Here is a 14,108-nt window from a genome sequence, read left to right on the forward strand (position 1 = left end):
TTGTCTTCATGCTTGCCATGTCCCTACTTGACAGGTTTAAAAACACATGGAATGTTTGCAGACATTTTGTCCCTGATCGAGGACTTGGCAACCAAGAAGAAACGCCGTCAAAAACGCACTATAGATACAATTTTTTGTTAGCACGTATCACAGATACATGCAGCAGCTAAACCTGGGCGGATTCAGAAACACGTGGCTTTGCGGTGCCTACCGTACAGCGGCGCTTTTTAGCCAACGATTTTTGGCAACACAGTTCTCTGCTGCAGGGAGGAGTCGTTCTGAGCTTGGTGCTGGGCGTGCATTGCTCTGGCTTTGGATGCAGATCCGGTCGGAGGTAGCTTGGCCACCGCTGCATTCCTCCCCGACGAGCCTCTACGAGAGGCAGAACCGCTGGCTTCCTGTACGGGCGGCTTCGGTAGCTTGCGGCGCAACCACGCGTGCCGTAGGGCGGCCGCCGGGGTCATTCTGGCAGCGGGATCCCATTCCAAACATCTCTTCAAGAAGTCAATGAACAGGGGGTCGTCGCAGCCCTTCAGAGCTGTTACCCAGTCTTTCGACCCCGGCGGACCCCTCCATTTCCCGCGCCGCGAGCGGCTACCGTCCAACACGGTGGTCCCGTCGCTCAGCGTTTTAACAGAACAGTACCTGGGGTAACCTTTGGAGCTAATAAAGTTTTTGGCCCGTTTGGACACGTCCAGCAGCTTTTGTGGCGGCATTCCTTGCAGCTCGATCATGCAGGCTAGTTGGTCCCCTTCATCTTCCCCTGGCAACAGCGGGTAACCGGTCAACAGTTCGGCCAGAATACACCCCAGGCTCCACATGTCTATGGCCATGCCGTACTTCGCCCCCAGAATGACCTCTGGCGCGCGGTAGAAGCGGGACTGGATGTACGTGTACACGCGTTGGTGCTCGTAGCAGCTGGACCCGAAGTCTATAACCTTAATCCCGCTACGACCCTGCTGTTTCAGAAGAACGTTCTCGGGCTTCAGGTCGCAGTGGATGATACGATTGCGGTACAGGGCCTCCAGGCACTGCAGAAGCGAGTGCGCAAACTTCCGCACAAGCTGCAGCGAGAATCCCTGGAACTTGTTCTTCTTGATGAGTTCGTACAAGTTCATGGACAGCAGCTCAAAAGTGATGCAGATGTGATTACGGAAGGTGAAGCTCTCCCCCATGTGCACAATGTTCATGTTATTGTCCTTGTCCTGCTTCTTCAGGTGCTCCAGGATGCGGATTTCCTCCTGCGCCTGGCGGTGGAAACGCTTCTCGTTCCGAACCATTTTCAGCGCCGTGTGGACGTGGTTCTTGTGGTCGTAGACTTTCACCACCTACAGTGAAACAGAGACACAAATTCTTGGTAAGCAGGAGTCATGAAAAATTGCCGCCCTTAAACTTTAACCCCTATAAAGGACATGAACGTGGCATGATGCCAGCCGACTAGACAAGACAGATTATCAGATACTGAAAACCATGAGTGTCTACAATGTGTGATAATTTTTCAGACAACAAAAAACACATTACGTGCTATTTTTGGCTTCTCCTATACAATTTGGCATTGTCCAACCTGTAAACAACTAACAGTGATATGATAACTGTCTGTCCCAATTCCCCAGGGGATTTTTGAGTTGCAAATTTAGATCCGCCTGGCGGCATCTGTGATAACATGGTCCTTTTGTTTTGTCCTAAAGTCGTCCCGCATTCATCGCCTGATAACAATAGATTTCCATGGTGTCTCCGGGAAAAATAGCCCGGGGCTAGACAACTACAGGTTTACTATCCTCGTGTGTGGAAACGATAAAATATCCAAGGTGGCGTGCAGCACACAATGTAAATTCAATTGAAGTGATCGTGGTCAGAATAATGTGGCTTCGCTCGAGCGATTTTCACCCAAGAAACTGCGGTAATGAATTGATTACTGCAGCGGAGAGAGAACACGGCTCACATAACCTATCGTTTCTTGCACGCTTGGAGATTACACAAAGAGCTGTGTGTGTAGGTTGGAATGCAGACAATTTTCTATTTTACCTGAGCCATGTGGAAACTAAAAATGGGGGGAAGGGGAGGGTCAGACAGTGCCGATATGCCAGACGCCAGCTGTGCGCTCTCAGCTGTCCTACATGAATCATAATCAAAAATCAAATATGGGGGAATCCCGGAGCTACATACCTGGCCGAAGCTTCCTTTTCCTAGAACTTTCAGCACTTCGAAGCGGTAGCAAATGTGATCGTGGGGAACGTGGATGTACGAGCCCTGCTCGTCGTCGAATCCGTTGTTGTTGGCCCCGCCGATCACCCCCTGACGTTTCTTGGCGTTTGGCCCCGAGAAGTACACCTCCGGGTAGTTGAAGATCTCGTGGTGTTCAAACGGGGTCAGCTTGTGCATGAAGGTCTTCATGGCTTGCTCCGGAGAGAGTGGTGAGGTTTTGGGCTTGCCTGAGCTCGATTTGCTGGCGGTCCCTGACCCGGCACTGCGCTCCCGGTAGATGTTAGGCGGCTCGTTCTGGTTGCCAACGTTGACGGTGGGCAAGGATCGGTGGTGGGACTCTCTGCCTGCGACGCCATTTTGAATCGGCTTGGTCAGGGAACCCTGTCTTTTGTGCATACCATGGTCGGCCTCGTAAAGCTGCTCCACCTGGATCCCGCCGATCAGATTATCGGCCTGCTTGCCGCCTCCGACCGTCTGGCTCTTGAGCGGCGGTAGGCCAACGTGGGAGGGAGGATCGGCCAAAGTCCGGTTGGAGGCCGTGTTGTGCGAGGCGAAGTAGTCCGCCGTTGACGTCGTGTCCCCGGCCGTTATCAAAGACCTGGTCCGAGAAGGCATCGGGTTCCTGGCGAGCATCATCCGGCCAGAATAAAGGCGAAAATCCGTAGGGTCATCCGTAAAACGTCTTGTGATCACTTCCGTCAGTTTGCCGGCATTGATTGGATTCCCGATCGGCGGGAATTACGGCGGAAAAGGGACCAAAAAACCCGACAACTTCCAGTGCAACCTGCGGGCCAGCTTCTGTTTCCTGTTGCTGTTTGAGAGGTCTGTGGGGAATGGGCGCGTTGCTTAGCAACAGCAGTCTGCAGTTAGTAACACGTCATAACAGCATGACGTATTCACTCACGTGACCTCGCGCCGACCAATCACGGCACCGCACACCTGCAAAACATTCAAATATCGCGTTACTAAGGCTCGCAGTCATCAAGTAACACCTGTGGAAACTGTAAAGTTAAACTTTGTCGTTAGTCGGTTTACAAATTCAACACGACTTGAGAGAGTTTATTTACAACGGCGACAATTACCGTCTTGAGTATGTTTGCTTTGCAGGTAACACTTTATACCATTGAAGATGGCAACTTGCCGTCCAAGGTTTTGGTTCAATGTTGACCGGATATTTATTCCTTATCTGATGAACTTGGCTGACTAACAGTGGTGACGCCCTTATTGTTTTACCAGGAATGACATTTCAAGTGCAGACTACTCATTGAGTACACAAGACAACATTTTTTTCACAAACAAAAGGCAACAAAATGGTAGTAATAAAACAAAATAGAAATTTGTTTTCGACCGAATTGTCGATCTCGAAACTTTGTAAAAACAAGGGCATAACGCCCTTGGTAAAAACAAAGAAAACTAGAAAGGTAATATTTGCAAGCAAATATAGAATGTTACCTTCACATGGTTTAGTCTAGCATTTCTACCTGGAAGGGTAAACTGATTAAGTTGCAGATGTTGACACAGGATAAGTCAAGACATGCAAGAAGGTACAAATAAATTTTGATGATTTTTTATCTGTAACGTTATACATCTTGAATAATGAACACAACGTCCAATATTGTTCCAAACAGGGTTTCTCATCATCATCTCATCACAGCCCCATAGCTACAAGCCACAGGGGCAGTCTGTCCAAAAAGGTTATCCATTTCTGACGGTCGTCAACAGGGTTACTCGACGACATTTAGCGTGTCGTCTGCGGGAGCGTCAAGGCCTATGAATTTTTTCGGCTTGGGGAGGTCCAGGGAGAAATTTCTTGGCTTGCGGAGAGAGAGCCATGGAAAAAAAAACTGGCTTCCTTCAACAATTTGTATTCAAATGTTTAAAAAAAATAAAGCTTTGAATCACTTGGGAAATTCATATTCTCTGTCTCTGACTTGGTGCCGGTGCAGAACGCGAGCCGCGAAGTTCACTTGATAACATAAGAATAAGTTTAATTTTGCGCTTTCCGTCATTGTTGACGAACAAACTCGGCGCGTAAGTATAGACAAATTTTGCAAAAATCTCTAAAAAATCAGCGGATGTTTGCGGACGGTGCTGACTTTGATGATAATTCCTAACGCGCGCCGGCGGCGAGAGAGAAGCGAGAAGCGACTGGTCGAACCCAGTCGGTGCCGCGCCCCTCCCCCTAATGTTCTGGTCAGTCGCATCGTGCTAGCGCCGATGTTTTTGTTGTCATTTTCCCGGCCCCGATTAACTGTCAGTTGTTGCTACCATAGAAGTAAAAAAAATCGAACAATATGTGAAATTAAATAAGGTACATGTACTTTCAAAATAGTCTCCGGTAAGCCGATCGGACCTCATATGCTTGCGCTCTATACGGGGGCGGGGCCCTACATGAAACGTGACAAATAGGTGTTCTTTTGATTCTTTAATTGACTGCTTATAAAATATGGACCGAATCTACCGGTGTCATCATGTTGCACCAAATTTGGGCTGACCGTCTATGAAAATTAAGATGTCGAAGATATTTCCCAAAAGGTAGGTAGAGATTTGTTGATGTTGGCGGTGTTGTTTTTTTCGTAATGATTTTCTTAGTCGGAACATCGCAAACAGTGCATTCAGTCCCTTTCCCCGTGAAAACATCAGCTAGATTGTGCTAGATACAGCCTCACATGAGACAAGAAGTACATACAGTCACAATTTTATTGTCAAATATTATAGAATTGAATTCTCGTTTCTTGAATTAGACTAACTTCTGAAGAGAGCAAAATTAAAACAAGCGTACCAAGTTACGGCACACTGCGTAGCACAAAATCGGAAGGTACATTCACAGCTTGAAACGTCTCACAGAGTTTGCCGCTTGTACAACGCAGCGCGAAGGGTTCTCCTCAGCATGCTCAGTCACACTTTTACGTTTTCTATGAACCATATACCCAGTGTGAAATCGAATGTTACACATATCCTGTTTATGTCGCAGTAAGAGCGCAGCGCGATCGCCGTCTAGTGGAAATTTCGAAAGGGGGCCTTACCAACTACTGTAAATCGCACAAATTCACAGGAACAGCTGATTAGCGTAATCGCTAAAATTGCCACAAACCTATAATATTCGTTCACGTCCCGCAGTTGCCGGACACTCTCAGAGCAGAAATTGATATGGCTACCCCTGCACACTGCAAGTGATCTTCACAGTACGCAGCACATCTCCGCTATGCTTCCTGTCACAGTCAATCTGTGTAAATTCATTCATATTTTGAACGGCCCAATCATTTTTTCAGAGCCCGCAATTCATATTTCATAAATTTCTTTTATTTTTAGCAAACAATTTTGATTTACGTTTGATGTACGTAGTTTGTTTATGCCCTCATTATCAATACGTGTCGCAGTCGGTACACTTCAAACCCGTCCGCCTGTCAATCATGCAAACTTCAAGGGGTTAGGTTTCTGCTACACTTAACTTTCGCGTTGGCTTATGCTGATTTGTGCCTGGGGATTTGTGCTGTGCCGGCCACTCCCACCGTTTATAAAGCTGTAAGTAGATTTATTGTAATTCACCCAGACTTCGTTTCCGCGCTCCACTTGCTTGCTGGGGACCAACGCAGCGCTGTGGTAACTTACATGATAAACAACAAGGTGAACGGAATGACCGTGACCTAACATGGGGAGGGCGTTCCACGCTGCAGTTAATCGTGTTTGTTCAGGTCAGTTTAATAGCGAAATAAACTCATCAAGTCCATCGTTTGTGTTTCACATACCTTTATGTCTCAGGCGTAAAACTTTGAGTTTGCATGACGATCGTTATGCATGTTTTTTTTTTTATGTAACAGCCGGCAACACGCAGTGACCTTGCGTCTAACGTAGTCATGTGTTGCTGTTTTTTTTGCTCAAATGTTCTTGTTGACTCAAAAATCGGTTAACTACAACCGTGACACCAATCCGTGTTTCATTTAGACGACAGCTCTATGTATGAACTTGAAAAACGAACAGGTCTCGCTACATTTTTGTGATTAACGTTATATGCCAGTTACTTATCATGTCAGGAGACATCCAAAGAAATCACCACATACACGTAACGTTACCACAGTTGTCGGCCTGTCTGAGAAAATTGCAGTAGTGCTTTGAATGCGCTTGTTCACCAAATTATCGCGTGAGTACGCACGAGTGCTGGCGTACTACACATCGTGTGTGTTCTCGATTCTACGTAACTCAAACACAACATAGAATCTGAACAATGTTTGGATGGCTCAGAGTTAAACTGGCTTGTGCAGGTTGCAAAACAATAGCTTAAACAAAATCTGACTCGATTAGACCTTAACCGAAACACATTATACTTTGGGGGCATTAAATTTCATTCTGCGTGCGCTCAATTTCATTCTAGTATTTCTACCTTCTTTTGAAGTGTATACTATACTAGTATGCAAAAGGTGCCGATATGCGGCAAAATAAAGTCAAAGCTCTGTGAATTTCTTGATCTTTTATTACTTATTGGTAAAATGAATTCCACAAATCATTCAGAGGACGGCTTCTGCCTCAATTCAGGCCGTCTAAAGCAAGATGAAGTCACCATTTGGCGGGCGGACACTTCCGTGTTGCGTAGCGGCGGTCGTTGACCTCGTTCGAATACCATGTTCCATAACTCCCGGGCGGGTTCCATAGCTACCGGTCGTTGACCTCGGGGTTCTAACGTTCTATGGGGGCTCGAAAGTTCGATTTTGTGTTAAAATTGTTAGTTTTTTCACCCTTTTTTGCCCCATAAAATCATTTTTTTTTTATCTTTTGGGGACCAAATGACCAAGGTGCAGTGTCTTATGTGCAGACCTACTAGCTTGCTGAATTACGAGATATTCCAAGGTCTAGTTTTGGAGATATTCATGTTTTTTATTTGTGCGGAAAAGAAGAAGAAGAAGAAGAAGAAGAAGAAGAAACAAAGCAAAAACAGTATGTACCTTCTGTGAAGGTAACATAATGAAAAGAATAACAGAAATAAAAGCTCTTTTCCCCTTCGTAACAATGTAACTGATATGGCGATGGTCGAATAGTATCCAGCATTCAAAAGTAGACTCGGAAGCCAAGGACATTCAAACATTTCATGGCTCCGTATCTGGCACTGACAACACTGTAAAATGGCACCAAGGCTCTGTCGTTTATTGGCGCCCATTACAATTTGCTACAATCACAGTTATTACCAACACTTCCCTGTAATTTTCTCCAACGGTTTCCGCGCCCGTAGTGTTGACGTGCACGGAGCCATGAGCCATTTTCGTTCCCAAACAAGTGTGACATCATCATTGTATTTTTGGCACGCGATTCAACCAAAACTCCATCCCCAGCTTTGCGTCATGTCAAAATTGACAGCCTGACAAAAAAGCGAGACTGACAATGGCAAATACTGTTCTATATACTGTCTCTGCCTATCCCTTATTGACAGACAAACGCGTTTACCAAGGAGTCTGTGATAGCTTTGTTTATAGTACAGGTGCGTAAACATACACTTTTGTGTGGGCAACTGTTTGCAGACTTCTCTATGGAGAAATATATACTGTAGCGTGCGTTTAGCCGGCCACTGCTTACTTCATAGCTATGCTAGACAGGCAACATAAGAATGCTCACTGACTCGAATATCAGGACTTCATAGTTACGATTGACGGACAATATACAATGCTCATTGCCTCAACTGATAGCTTGATAGCTATGCTACACAGGAAAGATAAGAAAGTGCCATAGGGCCGGCTGTTGGCAAATTAGCGTGGCAAGCCAGAAGAATTTCTATCATCACTTGTGCTTGGAGAATACATAGAGCCGACTTCTGGATTTATATGATGAATGCCTCCTTTCGGTAGCTAGTGCCCAATACAGACTCATCTGGCGTAGCCTCCAAAGCAGGCTCTCTGGGCCTTTTTTTCTTCATTTTTGGCTCATGGTAGACTTTTGTATAAGTCGCTTGTATTACGGGCCGGACGTACAAGCGACCCCGTGCAAAAATAAATGGCCAGCAAAAGCGCATTACGAGCCCCAAAAAAGGCCAAGAGAGCCTGATATGGAGGCTACATCTGGGGTTAAAAGAAACTAACAGACAGAATCTCACCAAAAAGGGCAAGCTTGAGATTGAGAAGAAAATGCGAGTTAAACCCCGCGGATGATTTTACCTATTCCTGTCAAGTAAGTCTACCTTGCCGGAGATGCCGTCGTGGCAGAACGTTATATCAAAAGCTTTCTTCTCTGTTTCTTCATTTCAGGAGTGTAAATTGAAAAAGAGAAACCTGCAGCAGTTTTCATTTGGATCTAAGAGCTTGCCTAATTAAATACCCGGGGCGGTATTACCCGTCGATTCAAGCAAGCAGATCTCTTCTAATACCTAGTTATTAATGGTGGTAATCCGCAGTGTCTATTGAATGCCAATCTAATATTTCAGGATATAGCTGAAATTTCCTATAATTTGAATGCACGCCGCAATAATTGCTAAAACGATATTACTACACGCAGTAGAGTAGCATGGCAGTAATATGCTTTCATTCCTTGATGATATTTCGTGGATTGCAAGTCACGTCCCGTATCTTATTGGGAAGAGAGCGGCGCTTGTAACAGGTCAGCATTTCTGACCCCCTCTAGTTCGAGGGTCGTGACCAAGTCTTACTCACATGTGAGGAGGGTTCTAATAGTTGCCTCACACACATTAAAAGAACCTCTTTTCTCACACCTGGCCTAGCTACTGTAGGTCTAATCTCCAAGCAGATGTAGCGGACTTATTTTGAACGTTTGGCGGTGTCATAAGTTTTCCTTTAGCTTTAGGTGTCTTTGTACTTTTTTTTCTGGATCTAAGGTGCTCGCTTTTTTCCAGTTACTCGACTGGCAGAGAAAAATGTATACGCTTGAATCATCTCCAGAATGTACAACGCAAACGCTAACGTATCAGTTCAAAACAACTTCGGCTGCCACATCTGCTTGGAAGATTAGTGTTAGTTCTGCATCACCTGTACAGCAGGGAACTTTTGACAATCAATTTGCTTAGGTGTGTTTTACAAAACCAAATTTGGTTTACTTGTTTTTTTGTTTGTTTTCGCTGTAGATATTTGACGCAAAACACGCATACATCATTCTATGGTACATTTCAGTGATCATTAATAAGGACTGGATTGCTGTCTACTCCCTCCCCCTTCACCGGTCCCCACTTTCCCCTTTTCTTGACTTTTTTGTGTGCACTGTATATATCGTACACCCAAAAGCCCAACTAAGTTTCCCCGGAGACCGACTGAAAGACGGCACTGTAAAGGAACGCCGGGCAAAAGCTAGGCGACCGAGCCATTTTCAAGATTAAAACTGTCAATCACCGGGACCTAGTTCCTAACTCACCTGACACTGTCGATGTTAACCCACCGGCGTTCCTTCCCTCTACACCCGCGGCACCAAACTATCCTGTTCGTCATTCATCCCCCGACTTAAACACCCTTTTCAGCGACGTCTCATCAATTTACACGTCTCCAGGTGAGCCATTCACCTGGCTTACCTGTGGCACCTTTCTCCTCCCGCGGAGCATGACCGGACTTTACAGGGACTGCTGACAGCTAGGGTTTGGTTTCAGCTCTTCTGTGTGCCGAGAACAAATAACTCTGACCTTTCAACGGACTACAACATCAGGTGGTTCGGAGTCCAGAGTTTACAAGATCACAAAACTACTCCAAAGAGGTCCATTTTTACCTATAAAGCTGCTAAATTTAACATCATAGCATGGGGGACTGGGTAAATCCTACTTAAGCCCTTCCCAAAATAACGTGAAATTTAGCTTTAGACTTAATTGTAAAGGACCACAAAAGAGAACTGGTGTGTTGTTTGTGGTACGTGAGTTCTCTCCAACATGTGTAACAACTTCTTGGTAACCACGCAACATTGGAACTAAAGTAAAGAGATGCCCAAGAATACTGGCAGGTGTATTAGCATGGATTAGACAAGACTAAAGACTAGCCCCTAGACCTCCCAGAATTGTATAACATTGAGGGTTTATAGAATTGCTTTGACAACGGGTGGGAGGTATATCATGGAAAATCCCTTGCTGGAAATGGAGCGAATGGCGATGCATGCATGCTCGTGTGGTTTGGGTACACAGAGAGTAAACCGGTCGTAATAATGTTGGACAACACCGCGCTCTTTTTACACCTCCAGTTTGTTTGGAGCACACACAGTGAAAGCGTTTAGCTGAAGACCCGTCGCTAGGGTCTGACAGGTGGATTAAGGTGTTATCTCACTGCGCTTGGGGCACCGGTGCGGCACTGCGGGGTTCGTTCACTGCGACACTCTTGAGTCTTGTGTTATTATTTTCGCGTATTTTTTGTAATTTAGATATTGCGGAATACTGACAAGTATGACGTAGGAGACAAAATAATACACAAGACGTAAGAGACTTCGTTCTTTATCTCGAAATTCGTTGAGTAATCTTCCGATTTCGAACCCCGCTGTGCCACACTGGTGCCCCAAGTGCAGTGAGATCCCACCTTTACGGAGGATATTCTAGTCGAGAAAACTACTCTCCTTTTAACGTCGCAAAACCCGCACAAAAAGTGGGATCTTTCGTCTTCCACCGTCTCAGAAAAAGAAGTCAAACCCAATAAGTTACATCTTTAACTAGTTTAAATTAGACTAGAGTAGTCGCTTAGTATAGAGATCTACTGTTTACCATTATTTGTATGTCATTGTTTGTCACTTGCAATTAGCCATCGGGAAAGAATTTGCAATAAAACTTATTATTACATGTGTATCGATGCTATTTAAACCGAGATTTTATGAGGTCACAGTTTACGATTAACGAAGAGAAAGGGTAGCGGTTTGAGTTGAAGTAAACAACATCTGTGAGCACTCAAAATATACAATTAAATGCCCGAAATAGCCATTTTCATAGGATTATTCTTCATTCCGTCGAATCACATGAATATGCTTTATCTGATAATAAGATATCTGCAGTATAGCCCTCAGGCTCCGTGTTGCCATGGTAACAGCATCACTGCGCTAGTGGTTGGTAGCTTTGATCATTCGTCCTTTGATCAGCAATTTGTCAACCCTATAGCTACGTTCAGGAAAACCGCAAAGCTTGGCGAGAAAACGCAATGCATATCATTTCATTGTATTTTTGCCCGTCTTAGGGCCTATAGTATTCTACGTTTACTTTTATTGTGATCATTGAGTTACGACACTAACTGATCATACACATCAATGTAAGTCAAAACTGAGAAACTTAGTACAGAGGCATCATATCTTTCTTTCGCCCTGTGTCCATATCTGTATCTTTGTAGCTTTTTACACAGATAGGAATAGTCTTGCATATATCAGCATATATATATATTCAGCAGTCTTGTTATTGAAAAATGTTGTCTTAGTTCCCTGTCGGTGGTTGGTTCTGTTCCAGCCTGATTGAAATCTAATCGGTGCAGTACTTCGGGGTTCGTTCACTGCGGCACTGTTGTGTTTATTTTGTTCGCCGATTTTGTATCATTTAGACATTGCGTAACACGTAAAAGTATGGCTTAGAAGACAACAAAATAAGCAAAACGTAAGAAAATTCGTTGAGTTATCTTTCGAGCCCCTCAGTGCCGCACCGGTGCCCCAAGTGCAGTGAGATACCCCCTTTAGACATCAAAATCCGACCATATCCTGTGGCAAATGAAACCATAGGCCGGAAACAGTACATTTTGTCTGATTCGCCGGATCAAACGTACATGTATCATCTGCCTCCTTTAATCATGTCGTCCTTGTCTATCCGGAAGCCCGGAAATTACCAGGCTGACATATTGGAAATGCGGCTTTGACGAAAGGGTGATTTCTTGAAATCCTCTCTCATTTAATTGCCGTGGGAGTGATGCACGCGCTTGAAATGTACGTTCATAGGGGCACTTTTTTTTAAATTTCGCTTTTCCAAATGAACTAGTTTCAATTATCATTACGAATTGAATGGGGAACTGCGATAAAACGTGTTACATTTTGGGAAAAGCCTTCTATCTTTGACGTCTACAGTCTATTCGGAAATTAAAACGAAGAAGCGAATGATATGCATATGGAGCCTCGTACATGTGTGCCTCTGTATAAACAGAGTGTGTGTGTGTGTGTGTGTATGTGCGTGCGTGTGCGTGCGTGCGTGTGCGTGTGTGTGTGTGTGTGTGTTTGTGTAGATGACTAGCATAACTCCAGAATGTCTGGATGGATTGTATTTATATGTAACATGTGAACAGGTCTTCACGAGACCTCGAAATGATTAGATTTCGGCCATATCTCGTTTATCCTACTTACCGAATTCTACAATCCATACCTCCGTAGGAAGGTCTTGTTGGAGACGAGGATAAGAATAGTGTCGCTAGTCGTGTTGTTACCTCCATGAAAAAATTGAGGTATAGTTTTTAATCTACATGGATCTTGCGTGCGTCTCCAGCGGATTATCTTAAGAACTTAATAGATTGCGATGATATTTGGTACGTGGGTAGGTGTTATTGACCTCGATTTTGGGTCTCCTGGTTCACGACCAAACTTGTTTCCTTTGAGGATGATATTACACAGTTCAAGTGACGACAAGCGAGTCAATCTGACGCCTGAGTTTGTAGCGACAGAACGTGATTTGATATGCACAAGTAGCTCTCTATTGGAGGTCCTTTGAGCCCCGCGCTACTCAAGGCTACTAGTGCTGTGCCTACTGAGAAGCTTGTATGCTTTACTCTGGGCACGTTATTCTCTTAGGCAATACAGGCGCCGGCAAACTCATCAAATATAGCATTAGGAAGCAACAGACCAGGAAGAGATGGTTAGGGAAATCAGAAGTCTTTGTAGCGAATAATGATACAAAGTCGTAGTTTCTCTTTGATACAGTTGCTATGGTGTTTTAAATCTCCAAGCAGAGGTAAGGGTGCGGGTCATTCTCGGTGTTGTGAGTCTACTTATGTATCTTCAAGTACTGATTCAAAATCTAAGACAACTAAATGCTGCAAAACAGGCGAAACACGCCGAAAACAAGTTAGTAGCATGCCCAGGACAGAGGGTACAAAGACGTGAAGTTCTACTGAAGTACCAAGGTCACACACCAGGTGGCCCAAAATTATCTTTAACCATCGCGTTCCAAACACCTACCCAAATGCTAAAGGTGGTTCGAAAGATTACTAAACGAATTTCAGAGATAAAGAAATAATTTATTTTCTTACGTTTTGTGTATTTTGTTGTCTTCTAAGTCATACTTAATACGCAATATCTGAATTATTAAAAAATCGGCGAAAATAACGCAACGGTCCCACAGTGGACGAACCCCATAGTGCCGCACCGGTGCCCCAGGTGCAGTGAGATACCACCTTAAATATCATCTTAATCCATCTGGATAGTTCTTATGTTATAAACAAGAAAGTACAAACAACCTGACTCAACACAATACCTTCATTACTCATGGAGGTATTGACCCGATCTTTACAACTGCCTAGCCTGTAGCTTATATTCTGTCTATTCCACAGCGGCTTTACTTGCGATGATATATAATTGCACCTGTATACAAGCTAATTCCAGCTGACTTTGAAACTAAATCCCACCGTTAACCATCTGATTCGAAATCTATCCTTGCGTGAAATCGCTTGTTGGCGCGTTTATGTTTTATGAATACTAACAATTTTTGGTTGAGGCAACAGAAAAAATCATAGATGAGTATGAACATGCCTCTTTAACCGATATTTTGCACTGAAATTAACTGGTCTTTTAATATTGGAGCATACGTGTCAGCTGAATGAAAAAGAGCAAGAATTCGGCCAAATAGGGACAAATAAGTTGCCATGGGATTTCAGTCTTTTGCAGTCTATCCAGCCAGTCAGTTCACTCCTAGGCCAATTAACTCCTACTAGACTTTTATTCCTAACTTGGCCAAAGTCCCCTATTACTATTCAGTCGGAGTCTGGTAG

At 44.4% G+C, this 14,108-nt stretch overlaps 1 protein-coding gene across 1 annotated transcript in view; it reads right to left on the reverse strand.

Moving 5' to 3' along the window:
* The window catches only part of LOC118415693 (dual specificity tyrosine-phosphorylation-regulated kinase 2-like), a gene marked incomplete in the record, with an annotated part of 4,335 nt that extends 1,185 nt beyond the window's left edge, over window positions 1-3,150 (reverse strand). The window contains 2 exon segments of the mRNA XM_035820437.1: window positions 2-1,328; window positions 2,167-3,150. Of these exon segments, the coding sequence (XP_035676330.1) occupies window positions 228-1,328; window positions 2,167-2,841 (1,776 nt within the window).
* Between the last annotated feature and the right edge of the window lie 10,958 nt (window positions 3,151-14,108).

The sequence above is a fragment of the Branchiostoma floridae genome, chromosome 5 (assembly GCF_000003815.2).
Source record: "Branchiostoma floridae strain S238N-H82 chromosome 5, Bfl_VNyyK, whole genome shotgun sequence".
Lineage (NCBI taxonomy): Eukaryota > Metazoa > Chordata > Leptocardii > Amphioxiformes > Branchiostomatidae > Branchiostoma > Branchiostoma floridae.